General features: G+C 36.3%; 1 protein-coding gene across 3 annotated transcripts in view; it reads right to left on the reverse strand.

Annotated features, from left to right (window-relative positions):
* Positions 1-1,005: 1,005 nt before the first annotated feature.
* Positions 1,006-14,003, reverse strand: part of JAKMIP2 (janus kinase and microtubule interacting protein 2) — a 91,146-nt gene continuing 78,148 nt past the window's right edge. For all 3 annotated transcript variants that reach the window (XM_087709605.1, XM_014053695.2, XM_087709604.1), the window contains 11 exons: positions 13,907-13,969; positions 12,138-12,236; positions 10,631-10,729; positions 9,189-9,242; positions 8,068-8,133; positions 6,444-6,512; positions 5,788-5,865; positions 3,922-4,125; positions 3,239-3,304; positions 1,720-1,791; positions 1,006-1,221 (listed from right to left, as the gene is read on the reverse strand). In XM_087709605.1, coding sequence (XP_087565731.1) covers positions 1,741-1,791; positions 3,239-3,304; positions 3,922-4,125; positions 5,788-5,865; positions 6,444-6,512; positions 8,068-8,133; positions 9,189-9,242; positions 10,631-10,729; positions 12,138-12,236; positions 13,907-13,969 — 849 coding nt within the window. In that variant the 3' untranslated portion in view covers positions 1,006-1,221; positions 1,720-1,740. The remainder of the gene's footprint in view (positions 1,222-1,719; positions 1,792-3,238; positions 3,305-3,921; positions 4,126-5,787; positions 5,866-6,443; positions 6,513-8,067; positions 8,134-9,188; positions 9,243-10,630; positions 10,730-12,137; positions 12,237-13,906; positions 13,970-14,003) is intronic.

Genomic DNA, 14,003 nt, shown 5'->3' on the forward strand with positions numbered 1-14,003 from the left:
TGGGACTAGTAAATGGGATTCCCCCCTCCCCCAAATACAAGCCAGTGATTTCAGATGAGCATTTGCATGACCAAGAGATACTTCCACAAAGAAAACCATCAAAATTGAATGTAACACCTTGTCACCTAGAAAAGAATGGCTGCATTCAGGTGGACCTTAATGCTAATTTCAGACCTATTCTCACAAAATAAATTTGCATTTTTACTGTGCAGGCTTGCTAATCAAGAGATTAGCCCTCATTATGATTCTTGCAGCCAGTGAAGAAAACAAACACAATGAGGGAAAACAAAACGCTTATTTCGCTAGTACATTAACTGCTGAATGAAGTCAAGGACGAAATCTTGTGAAGCTGAAGTCTCACTAAAGGTGTTCGCTTCTTTTCAGATGCCATTGTTTCTTACCCTTCTATCCCAGTTCCTGAATAGATATTAAGCAGCTAGTTTAATTAGTGTGGCATTCTTGGAAGAGTTCTTCGTTTGACGTAACATACATTTCTAGCACACAGTTCTTCATGGACAGTTTTCATAAGACTACAGCATTGGTCCTCACAAGCACTGTCAGCCACTCTCACTAGGCTTGATCCTCCTTGATCCAGCAGGCAGCAGTAGGTTAATGTCAATTATATCTATCCTGTTGTCTCACCCAGTTTGAAACAAAAACAAGAGTCTTTTGATCACATTGCAGCTGTCATTGTTCCTGAGTTTAAAAACAGAAAAAAAATGTCCCTGTATTAAGAAAGCCAATTTTTTTTTCTCCAAATGGATATTATCGTAATGGTCCTCTTAGAACTCTAAATACTTTGTCCCCTCAATTATTGAAGACTTTCATGATAAGTTGATGTTTTTTTGTTTAAAATAATCCCCCTGCACAGCAGGGATTGATAGTCTGTAGTCACTTTGGTTCCTTGCCTGACATACTTTTACTCAATCTGCTGAATGTGGCTTCTTGCTGATTTTTTTTTAAAATAAACCTAGTGATGTATGTTGCTGGGATATTCTCTTCCTCCTCACAGAATTTCCTTAAGTGCAGCTGATATTGTAGCTTCAGACAGGAACTGTCAAGTAACAAATCTTGAATAATGGCTTTAAACTGCATGGTGGGAGTGGTCTTGATTGCAGAGAGTTGCTTTGTTTTAAAGTAGTTGTAAACAGTGGTGATATTTTTTTTGTGTGGGTTTGGAAGCATCTGCCCTCTCAGGACTTTTCTGTGTTGGTGATCATTCTGGAAAATGACAAAAATAATACAGTTTTGTATTTGAAAATCTAACTTACAAATAACTGCTGTGAGGAAAAATAATATATGTACATATACATACCCACACCAAATACATACACATTCAGACAGACATTTCACAGAGAAAGAAAACATTCCATTATGTATTACATGTAAAATAAATGATGCTTTAGAATTTTAGGTATATATTTAAAAATCTTATGTGTACACATAACACACATCTGAATTTTACTTAATAAACACATAGCTGAATGTTACTTAATAGGAAGCTGAAATTTGCTGTGATAGCTTTTACAGAACTTTTGCTCTCTGTGTAACATGTAAAAAGTAATAGAACTTTGTAAAATATTTGACAGTTGCTCAATTTATCCTTCCATTGCCATCTCTGATGTGAGTTCATATATTCACATAATAACTATGCTTCTTTGGAACTGAATTGAAAAAGAGTATTTTGGTGTCAAAAAAGAAAGAAAGAAGCAGCCTTACCTTTCAAGAGGCACATTGACATCAAGGCCAAAGAATAAAGGCAAGGGAGAAGAACAAGAAGAGAAACAGAAACTGCAAGAAAAAATAGTTTTAAGAGGTTTTTATTATCATAGATACGGCAAATAATTTGAAATGAATAAAATTCAATAGACCAGGGCTGTCAAATTTCCAGCCTATAGGCTGGATGTGTCATGCACTGGCCATGCCCACATCCAGTTTAGTGAAGGGGGAAAAAGTCTCGATACCTCATGTGAAACCGCTGTGATGACATGAGTTTGACATGAGTTAGACTTAGTCCAAGAAATCATACAGCACTAAAATGTAAGGCTTCTAACTTACTAGCTAATCTCCTTAACGTTGATCCTTGTCATTAAATTTCTATTTCCTAGATTTCATTGAAACTCCCTTTTTGATTACATTACTAATTAAGACAAATTATTTACATTTTAAAGCCAAACTTGTTTAACAAGAAAACCTAGCAAAATGATAGCATCATGAGTAAGCTTTTGTGTTACAACACAAAAAACAACAGCTTTTCATGTTTAATCACTATGGACAAGTGTTTAGTCTTCTCCTTGAAACAATATCCATTATGATATAAATAAACTATAAATGAACTATTTTGATTTTTGTTTTAAACTAAGATAAAATATTAGTTAGCTAAAATCCTCTGCATTTATTGACTGATTCTAACTTAGGAAAACAGAAAACAGTCTGTTAAATAAAAGGGCAGATTGATAAAAGACTATAGTGCCACTATAGCATAATAATAACTATTTTAAGCTGATTATTCTTACCATGTTCAAATTGATATAATGGTAGAATAATGGGTAAAATGTGATTTCTGTTATTTTCTTATTACAGTATGATTCTAAAGGAAATCTGAATGAGGAGAGAGATTAGATAGTGATCCTTGTATCATTAGAAGAAAAATGACACACAGCAGTCACATTGAAAACTCTTTCTGGCTAGCATATAATTTGCCCTGGTTGTGTTCTTCCAAACTTCATCAAAAGGTCCCCATAATATCTCTGAAAATGGTGGTGTGGTATTGGTGAAGGGAAAGTTTTTCCTTGTTCTAATAGAATGAAATCTGTCCGTCCATCCATCCATCCATCCATCCATCCATCCATCCATCCCATCCATCCATCCCATCCATCCATCCATCCACCCCATCCATCCATCCATCCATCCATCCATCCATCCATCAAACTACATACAAAACCCTCCTGGATTAAAATACCTAAGAAGAAAATAAAAATCACTGGAGTTTATTCATAGTACTATAGTAATATAGCATTTTCCAACCAGATCCTTTCCAGTTATTTCCCTTATAACCCACAGCTAGCAAAATATGACAATGGAAATTACTGGAACTGAAAAGTAAAAGTCTGATTCAAGGGAAGTTAACTAGGAAATGGTTATGCTAAAATAACTAGTTGGAGCTCCTAGAGTTATAAAATAGAAAATTCTTAAAAGTATTATTATTATTATTTTTTAGATATGTAAAACAACCAACCTTTTCTTCCAAATCCTTTATCTGTCTCTTCTGGATGTCTGTTTTATCTTCTAAATCTCGGATCCTCTAGAAACAAATTGAATATATCCATAAATAATCAAATAAATAAAAAAATGATGTCTTATGGAGTCTGTCCAAAGAAAATTAATTTAACTTTTCTAAACTAAAATTCATACATATGAAAAGTATCACTCTAATTGCATGGGTTTTAGCCTTTTCCAGGTTGAGGGACTAACTTGGTTTCATAATGAAGTGAAGGGATTACACTTTAACATGGAGGGAATGTGGCCTGATAAAAACTAACAATTTTAATTTGATTAAAATTTATATTTATATGGTGATTGCTCCAGAGGTGGTATTCTACCGGTTCACCTGAACCAGTAGCAGAAATAGCGCGTGGCACTGCCCACCCAACCCGCCTCTACAGCATCCCATGTTGGCCCTTTTTTAGCCAAAAGCACATGCGTGAAAGGCTGGGTTCATGTGGAGGTGGCATGCACTCACATTTGTGAACTGGTAGGGAAGATAAGTGAAAAACCACCCCTGGATTGCTCTCTAATATGATCAGCAATCTTTAATAATTATTTAATCATTTCTCTCACATTTTTATCTCAACAATAAATACCATGAAACCTATATAAAAACTGAACCTCCCTAATGTTTTTCTATACACTGAACCACACCTGATGTGCCTGTTGAAGCAATTCCATTCTCTCTTGGAGGATCTGACAGTCATATTCTCTGCTTTTCCTCAGCATTTGCCTTCGCAGTTTCTCTACAGCAGTTCGAAGTTCTTCCTGCTGCTTTTCACTCAGCAATTCTCCAAACTTTATCACCGTTTCTTGTTGCAAAGCATTGTAAAGGGTAGCCTCAAGCTCTTGGATTCTCTAAGCAATAGCATAACAAAATATTAGAAGGGGATACAGTCTGGTCAAAACTATTTATCTCTGTACATATTTTAACTCAGCAGAACCAACTGGAATTAATAGACAATAACTACCATATTTTTCGGAGTATAAGATGCACCTTTTTCCCTCAAAAAAGAGACTGAAAATTTGGGTGCGTCTTATACACTGAATACAGATTTTTTTTGCCTCCTGAAACCCCGCCCCTTCACCAAAATGGCTATGCATAGCTTTTAGGAGGCTTTCAGAGAGCTCCCGGGGGCTGGGGAGGGCAGAAATGATTAAAAAACGGACTGTTTTTTGCTCAATTCTCCCCCAACCCCAGGAACACTCCATAAGCCCCCTTAAGCTATCCATGCCCTTTTTTTTGGAAAAAAAAAACCCTCTTTGTTTTGCGAAAAATGGCTTGTTTTTTGTTCATCCTCCCCAGGAGCACACTACAAGCCTCCTAAAGGCTATTTATGCCCTTTTTTAAAAAAAATATGGGCCTGTTTTTGTGAAAAACGGGCCATTTTTGGGAGGTTTGCAGAGTGCAAAAACTTTTTTAATTTACCTCTTTAAAACCTTGGTGCGTCTTATACTCTGGTGCATTTTATACTCCGAAAAATACGGTATACTATGTATTTCTCTCAAACGCAGCACACTACATTCAATGCCTCAAATCTGATGATTACTAATAGCTCCATATGACACCTGAAAGTAAACTGTTTTTTACTCCCTCCTTTTCAGGACTTACCATAGTTTTTCCCATGCATTCCAGTGGTGGAATGTAGGTGGTACGCCCCGGTACAGGCGTACCGGATCCTGCCCTGAGCACTGGGTACTGTTACGGTACGGTGCTCCGGAGGGCCCACCCTCCCGCCCGTGCTCCTTACCTGTGGTTTTAACTTTTGGCCCTTCCACGCCTGTGCATGGCATGTACGGCACCTGCGCAACACTCCACGGAGCAGCTGGGATGTTGCGGAGGCTTGCGGAAGTGTCATTTGATGCTACAATGCATGCGCGTGCCATGCACTTGCATGTGGGTGACTCCAGGGCCATTCCAACTGTACCGGTTGGAACGGAATCCGGAACCCACCACTGTTGCATTCTAATGGCAAATAAACCTCTGTGTGGACAGTGCACCACCCTTTTGAGGTTAACATGTTATGTGCTATCCCTTTGGAATACAGATATTCACTGGAGCTCTCACTTATGTAAGGAGAACAAAAAAGTAGACTGACACATTATTTCATAGAAAGTTCTATCTCTCTGTCTATCTCTCTTTCTTTTTATGACCCTGTAATGCCTTCTATCGAGATGGGATCAGGGTGACTGGATAAAGCTGAGCATTTACTGGCCGGATGCACTTCCTGACACAGCATGTAGTTCACAGCATATTTTTTCTCCTTGTGCCCTGATAAAGAAACATCTACTAGTAGATGTTTACTACTAGGATTGAACTATCAACCTTCCAAGGGTGAGGCTACCTTCTTCACCGTGTGTCTCTCTCCCTCTCTGTCATTTAAAAATGACATTAATTTGGAGTTTACTTTAACCAAACTTATGTGAGAACATAGTGCAAGCCCATGTATTTATCAGTGGAATGCAACAACCTTGCATTCTGAAATGTACTTTTGTTTTCATCCTTGGCTTTCAAATTACCATATAGGCTTGATCAAGAGCTTGTTTCCTGTAGTCCAGTTCTTCTTCCAGATAACCTTTTATTTTACAGAACTGCTCCTACATGGAATGACAGTTTGGAAAAAAGAATCACTACCTTTATTATTCTTGAAATAAGAAAATATATACAGATTATCCTTGATTTATGACCGCAACTGAGCCCAAATTTCCATTGCTAAGCAAGGCAGTTATTAAGTGAGTTTTGCCCCATTTTACGACTATTTTTGCCACAATTCTTAAGTGATTCACTGCAGTTGTTAACTGAATCAATAGTCATTAAGTGAATCTGGCTTACTCCATTGACTCTACTTGTTAGAATCCGGCTGGAAAGGTTACACACAGTGATCACATGACCCAGGGACAATGCAACTGCTAAAAATATATGCCAGTTGCCCAGTGCCCAAATTTCGATCACATGACCACGGGGATGCTGCAATGCTTGTAAACGTGAAAAACAGTCATAAGTCACTTATTTCAGTGCCATTGTAACTCCAAATGGTTGCTAAACAAATAGTTGTAACTCGAGGACTACCAGTAATGATACTCAGGCAAAAACAAAGCGAATTCCAGCAGGCAACTAACAATAAGCATGGGATAAATTGAAAACTGCCCCCACCCCCAAAAGTTTTATTTCCTACCATGTCACTTTCCAATTCCATCATCTTCTGGTGCAGAGCTGCTTCAGCCCCCTCAATCTGTTGTATCCACTAGAAGAGGGGGAGAGGAATTATTAAGTACACATTCCAGTTCCACTTTCAGGATTATAATATTGCCCAAAGTGCTATCTTTCCATTTCATCAACTATAAACTCAGAGCTTAGAATTTTCACTGCAGTTGCTTCTAGTTGCTTCTAGCCACTTGCTATCAGCTAATCATCAAGGATACCCCCTTCATGGATTACTGCCTTGTCATGGTGAAGGGGCTTGCATAGCTCAACGAAGCTATGAGTTATGCCGTACAGGGCCACCCAAGATGGATAAGTCATAGCAGAGAGCTCTCACAGAACGTGATCCACTGGAGAAGGAAATGTCAACCCACTCCAGTATCTTTGCCATGAAAACCCCACCAGAAGACAGAAAAGCCTGGAAGAACGTTGTCCATGGAGCCGTGATGGGTCGGACATGACTTTGCAACTAACAACAAATCATCAAGGAACAAGAGAAATAAAACCTGGCTACATCCTCTGACCTGGAATTGACACATAGGGCCGTGGTGGCACAGTGGTTAGAGTGCAGTACTGCAGGCTGTTTCTGCTGCCTGCCGGCTGCCTGCAATTTGGCAGATCGAATCTCACCAGGCTCAAGATTGGCTCAGCATTCCATCCTTCTGAGGTGGGTAAAATGAGGACCCAGATTGTTGGGGGCAATATGCTGACTTTGTAAAAACCTCTTAGAAAGGCCTGTAAAGCACCGTAAAGTGGTATATAAGCGGTATATAAGTGCTATTGCTATTGCTATCTCCAGATTATATGGTAGCTAGTTACAGTTGTGGAATATCCTGTACATGATCAGAGACGTATGGATGCTACCTTTTAGGTCTTAGGCCTGAAAATATTTTCTAAGCAAAGTCTTGGCAAGTATTGGGCTAACGGTATACATTTATTCGTTCTTGTGGATATTTTTGTCTTTCCAAAATATCTATTTTGTTGTGTGCTGCTGTACTACTGAATGCTGACTGGTTTGTATTATTATTAAAACATGTGCAAACTTGGAACCATAGGCTTCAGAGACATCTGTCCTGTATTTAAAGTACAGATTGACCTAGTTAGTGTACATTACTACAGCATGCATAATAGTATGCTATTTTTCATAATTCTCCCACTTAAAAGAAAAACCCAGCTGGCTGGCATACCTAAAGTGTATCATTAATTGCTGTCTTATTCTATAATAAGGCTTCTCTAATCAAGCCATTCTTATATCTAGATATTTATCTGTATACTTAAATGTTGATTTCATGAACATGGACTGCAGCAAACAGGCTAAAGCAAGCTGGGACTTGGACAATTGGAAAAAGTTAAATAAAGCAAATTAAAATGGTTGCCTTAGTGGAAGTTCAACTTGAACAATAAAACCCAGTTACTTTTTGCTTTTGGAGATAGATGCAGTTTAGATAACATTTCATTCTTATTTGTTCACACCACACATGCAGATTGCATATTTTCCCCACAGTTTGCATTTTTCTCTTCATAATTCTGTACCCTGTGTTAACTTTTTGATTCATATGAAATAATATACACGAGACACAAAATACATTTAAAAATACCTTTTCTGCCAGAGATAAGACAGTACTGGCTTGAATTATAGCCACTTGTTCTTCATTTCTCAAATTCTGAAAATTCAAGAGGCAGAAAATCAAATTAAGAAAGCAGCAATAGTTTTCCATGCAGACATCTGGTCAACGTCAGAAAGTTTTGCTCTGGTGCATCTTTTCTTGATGCAGGGATTTTGATACACTGCAAAATTCCTAGTCTTCCACATTTATTTAGACAGGAATTCCTAACCAGCAACCAATGAACAATTGCAAAATTGTATTTTTAACTCTCTGAAAAATCATTGAGATTTTCTGCTGCTTTTTGGTATGGAGTTAAACCACAGAATAGGTCCATTAAGTTTTGAACGTATATAACACTAAAAAAAATTAAATGTAAAAAAATAAAAAGCATAAAGAGAGAAAACTCAAGTCAAAACTCTCACTGTTATGGTTTTGAAATTATTCCTGCAGCCCTTGTAACCCAAAGTTGCTGATATTTATTGTAAAAATATAAATATCTATCACAGTGGAGGTACTGCTTAAATAGATGAAATAGCTCTTTGTATTTCCAGAGCTGGGAAAATATTTTCCATCCAAATGAATGGAATAGCTGTGGGTGTAGTATTTGCATATATATTTTACCACAAAGTCAGGAATGTGTAAAATCATAAACCAATCATAAATGTTTGAGCTTCAGAAAAAAAGTAATCTAAAAGTAACATCCCAAGTAATTTGACTTCCTAAATAAAATCTCATCTGTATAAAATGCTAATATGTGTGATCTTCTAGAAAAAAAATTAGAACAACATTCATAGGAATTGAGCGTAGTCTTTCTCAACTTAGTGTCTTCTAGATATATGTGTAAATAGTAGATTGGGAAAGTTGATTCTAGTCTATTCTAGTCTGACTCCTGCAGGTTTTTTATTTTATTTTAAAGGTTTCACAAATGCTACAGAATACTATCTTAGTAGCTTATTAAGAAATAATTCAAACAGGGCAAGCTCTTTATTTATAAAAATAGGGAATAATGGAGTGAATGAAATTCAATTATTTTTATTTATTTTTTATTCTGCAATACTACACATTTTCTAGAAAGTGCTATATACACCTTGTTAGCTATCCATATCACTTACCCCATTGTCACCCAAGATGTCTAACTGCTTTATAAGGTCTGGAATGCTAACATCCTATAAAAGAGAAGATAAAATTCAGAAAAGAAGAACCAAAGGTTTTCATAAGCAGTATCTATTTTATGATATGCATTTGATGATCTACAAATGACTTAGTATTTCTTAAGTGAAGGAGCAAAAAAGGTCCCAAAGCATCATGGAAAGGGGTGGAGAAGACTTTAATGTTCAGCCATCTACACGGGGTAATAGCAAAAGAAAAGAAACAAAGAAGTAATTGTTTGTGTGATAGACCTAGTGTATAGAAAATCTAATATTGAGGAGGAAGACAAAATAGCTAGACTGATTCTTAAACATTTCTTTACAACTTTAACACTTGTACAAAAGCATCTAACTTACTCATATCATCTAACATGCAGACTACACTATATATTTGTTGGTAATCAAATTTTCCACTCTGACTGGTATAAAATCTTTTCCTGTAATTGAGAGTAGACAATGGTCGCCTAATCTAGAATGTTATCGGAATTGTACCGTGGCTCTGTATTCTCTATTGCCACTTTTACTTCAAGGAACGTTACATACTTCCATTTTCTATGAAAGACACCAACACTACAATAGATTTTATAGATTTGCTTAGAAGACCTTTTGAATTCAACAATGCACAGAGTACAATATCAGTAGGTGTAAATTCTTAAGCTGCTTTGAATTCTTGCACATACACAATGAATCAAGAATGGATTATGTACAGTAAATCTGTCAGCAACAAATGTAGAGTGTTCAAAATTATAGGCTCTATATTCTTTGTTAACAAAAACATAACCTGCTCTTCAGTGTACAATAGAAGAAGGATCACAACATGCCCATTTTCTGTACTTTTAAGAGTCTTCTATGCATGGAATTTAATTTTTAACTTGAGTTGCAAATTGTAAATTGTGTGTATGTGTGTGTGTGTATGTATGTGTATATTTTGAAAACTACCAAGATATATGATGTCACATACTAAAAAAACATATTAATTTTTAGTGATATCATGTTTCTGTCGTGATGGACTCTTGTGACAAGCCTATTGACAGATGATGGAAGCAGTTAGCTTCCTCCCATAATTGGGGCTTACCAGGGGTTGTGACACTAAATATATACCTTCTTCCCTGGCTTCAGCTGATAAGGAGGAGACCTGTGGCATAAGGGCTAAGAAGTTTGCCTAAGATGCAATACAGCACAGGTTCGAATCCCAGTAAGGGTAAGGCTAGCTGATGAGAGCTAAATAGCTTGAAATAGATCTATACTAGTCTCCCTTTATTTATTTATCAGCACAAATAAAACACACACACACACACACACACACACAGACACACATATATATCCATATTTTGAAAACTACCAAGATATATGATGTCACATACTAAAAAAACATATTTATTTTTAGTGATATCATGTTAACATACCTTGACACCTTCTTTCATACAGTAGATTTGTAGAGCGCTTACACCATCAGAGAATGGATGGATTTGCAGATTAAAAGGTGGAGATCTTCTTTCTCTTTCCTTGAAACAAAAGATAAGGTAAAACATTTATTACTTTCTGTTTGTTTGATTTATTCCCCTGAAAAGTATTTTGCTTTTGGAGCAAAACCTAGCTGATTCAGAAAGAATATTCTTTTGACTAAATTTCTGCCATACTTAGGGATTAGGACAAGTTGCACTTTATAGTTACACTTATCTCTGAAAAGAATGTTGTTTTGAAATTGGCTATCTCTATTCTCACTGTTACAGTTCTTTAAACCTTTCGAGGTTTCTGAGCTTGACCTGGTTGTTTTAGATTTTTTTCCTCAAAATAAAACATTCTGTATCTCTATTTTTTTTGACGTTTTATTCTGAGCTCAGAATAAACTAGGGGACTTCATTCCATGTTCCTTTAAGCGTTGGCATGCCCCTGGTTGGGTTGTCTTTCTTTACATTCAGAATGGGAGATAGGTTTGCCTCTGAGTGATCAATCTTTTTCAATTCCCATTGTCCCATGGCAGAACATTTGAAATACTTTTGGTTCCAAGGTGGAGCTATTTATTTCTCACCCTGGAAATTTTTTCCCATGTTCTGCACATTACTATATATAACTGAATAGACTTGCATAATTTATTAAATCTGTATGTATCCCATCCCCATTCCCTGACTCCAAAAATTTAAGATAGCCTAATAGTACTCCTTTTATTTCTAAATAATCATCCAAATTAATTTGGATTAAAAAACTGTGATTGTCAAAATTACCCATTGTTTCTCCATGTCTAAGGGTAAATTGAACTTGAGTGTTTCTAGTCTAATCCAATATTTTAAGCACTATACAACATTGAAATGTGTTTGAATACTAGTAGCTCAGGTTGGTAGTTAGGCTGTTGGTTTGAGTTCCAAAGTATATATTATACTTAACCATAGCTCAGCAACAACAGCCAGCCAATCAAACGGTCCAAAATCAAAGCATGACTCAGAAATATCTGAACAAACAACATTCAGACATCACACAAAAAGGTATTTAAAGACCTATGTTCTGACAGACAAGCACAACTCAAAATGTACTGATGATGTCTCCTCGAATGGTGACAAAACGTTTGCAATCAAATTGCCAAGCTTGGAGCTCAACAGCCTAACTATACAACATGGCTTATCACACTAGGTTTTGAGACCCAAGTGCCTATGACCTACTCTAAATTCCTCCAGCCAAAAAGATAAAGATTATGCAAGCTAGTTTCAGTTTTCTTATCCTTTAGTATAACTGAATCTCTTTTTGTTTTTTTAAAAATAAGAAATTAGCTTAATTTGTAAATATAAAATGCAATCAAACATGGAGGGCAGGTTAATTTATATGAAGGAAAATATTTGGAATAACAGATGATTGCAAGAATATTTCCTCCTTTAAAATGTTCCCTCGTCCCGCATAATACAATTAGCAAGTCCTTACCTCAAGTTCTAGATTTCGAAATTCCAAGAGTTCATTCTGATCTCTGGCATCCTGCAGCTCCTGTTGCAGTCGATTGTTCTCTACTTCCAATTTTTCTATCTAGAAAAAGATCTAAATATATAATTTGTGGAAATGATTCCAAGACATACTTTAGACATTTATGACCACTGACGTTTTTGCTCCCTCCTACAATTCTCAGTCACCAAGGAAGCAAGCTAATCGGTTATTTTAATATAATTATGAGGGTTTTTTTGTGGGAAGTATAACATCTACAAAAGTCATAATTCATATACTAAAGGAATAATTATCTTATTATGGAAATAATACATCAAAAGCAACTTGGCAAATAACAAAAGGATTCATATTTGCTGATTCAGAACTTTGGGATTTCATTGTTTACTTGTGGTTAAGACAGTAAATTTTCAAAGGATAATTTTGCATATTATTTTTCATGATTCTGCACCTTCATTTTTGAATTTTACATTATTATTATATTTATTTTTATATTACAAAGATTATCATTGAGAAAAATGAGCAGTCTGAAGGACTCTTGTGCAAAAATACAAAAAGTACTACCACAAGATACTTTCAATCATACGATCTGATGGTGCAATAAAAATCCATATTATTATTTAGAACTTATCATTTCTTCAACTCTTGAATTTAGTAATTAATGGACTGTTGCCTAGAACAGAACTTATAAAATAAAATGGGATAAGTTAGCCATGACTAACGGGTTTCAATAGATTAATCTAAAAATGACTAAATCTAATCCAGTATGTATGTCATTATTTAGTGAAATTATAAGGGAACTAGTGGAGTCTTAATATGGAGTCAGAATGTTGAATTGATTCTGGGACAAAGTAAGGTGCAGAAATTAAATGATGTACAGAAAGTTCAGTTCTAAACACCACTCTGAACTCACAGTATCATATCTGTCAGTACAAAGTGTCTAGCATTATCCTTCTCAGTGCCTGGAAAAATTCTTGCCCCCCTCCCAAATTATTTCAGTTAAAAGAAAAGGGAAGTTGACTTGTTGCAAACCAAAGCGCTTGCCTTAAGCACAATAATTTCAATTGTCTCTGGGCCTCAGCCTTAGAAATATTATTCAAAAATGAATTTTTGGGTGAATGTACCCAGTGCTTTGTTTGGAAGTAGGCCACCTTCCAGAAAGAAGACAAATTAAGCTAAAGAGTAGAAACCATTCTGGGAAATGAAGGGGGCAAACATCACTTTGTAGTCACCTTGTAGGAACCCTGGTGACACAGTGGTTAGAATGTAGTATTGCAGGCTAACTCTGCCCACAGTCTGGAGTTTGATTCTGACCAGCTCAAAGTTGACTCAGCCTTCCATCCTTCTGAGGTCAGTAAAATAATAATCCAGATTATTGGAGTCAATGTGTAAACCACTTAGAGAGGGACGTGAAGCACTTGAAGTTGCATATAAGTCTATTCCTAAGTGCTAAGAGCTGTGGTGGCACAGATATTAGAATGCAGTACTTCAGGCTACCTCTGCTGCCTGCTGGCTGCCTGCAATTTGACAATTCATATCCCACCAAGCTCAAATTGACTCAGTCTTCCACCCTTCTGAGGTCAGTAAAATGAGGACCCAGATTGTTGGGGGGCAATATACCGACTCTGTAAACCACTTAGAGATTTTTTTTTTTGCTGATATGTGAGGATACCCACAAGGTGTTCTGAGAATTCCAAATGTGCTCCCCAACACGAAAGACTAGCAACCCCTTTCTAACCATTCAAGCATAAACATACCTTATCCAAAAGCTCTTGATTCCTCTTAATAAAAAGTTGTTTATCTTCTACCCAGTGTGAGTCCTATTTTTTTTAAGAATAAAATATAAAGAGATAT

Source organism: Thamnophis sirtalis, unplaced genomic scaffold, assembly GCF_051295495.1.
Source record: "Thamnophis sirtalis isolate CommonGarterSnake01/CBP01778 unplaced genomic scaffold, rThaSir2_p1.2 scaffold_3, whole genome shotgun sequence".
Classification (NCBI taxonomy): Eukaryota; Metazoa; Chordata; class Lepidosauria; order Squamata; family Natricidae; genus Thamnophis; species Thamnophis sirtalis.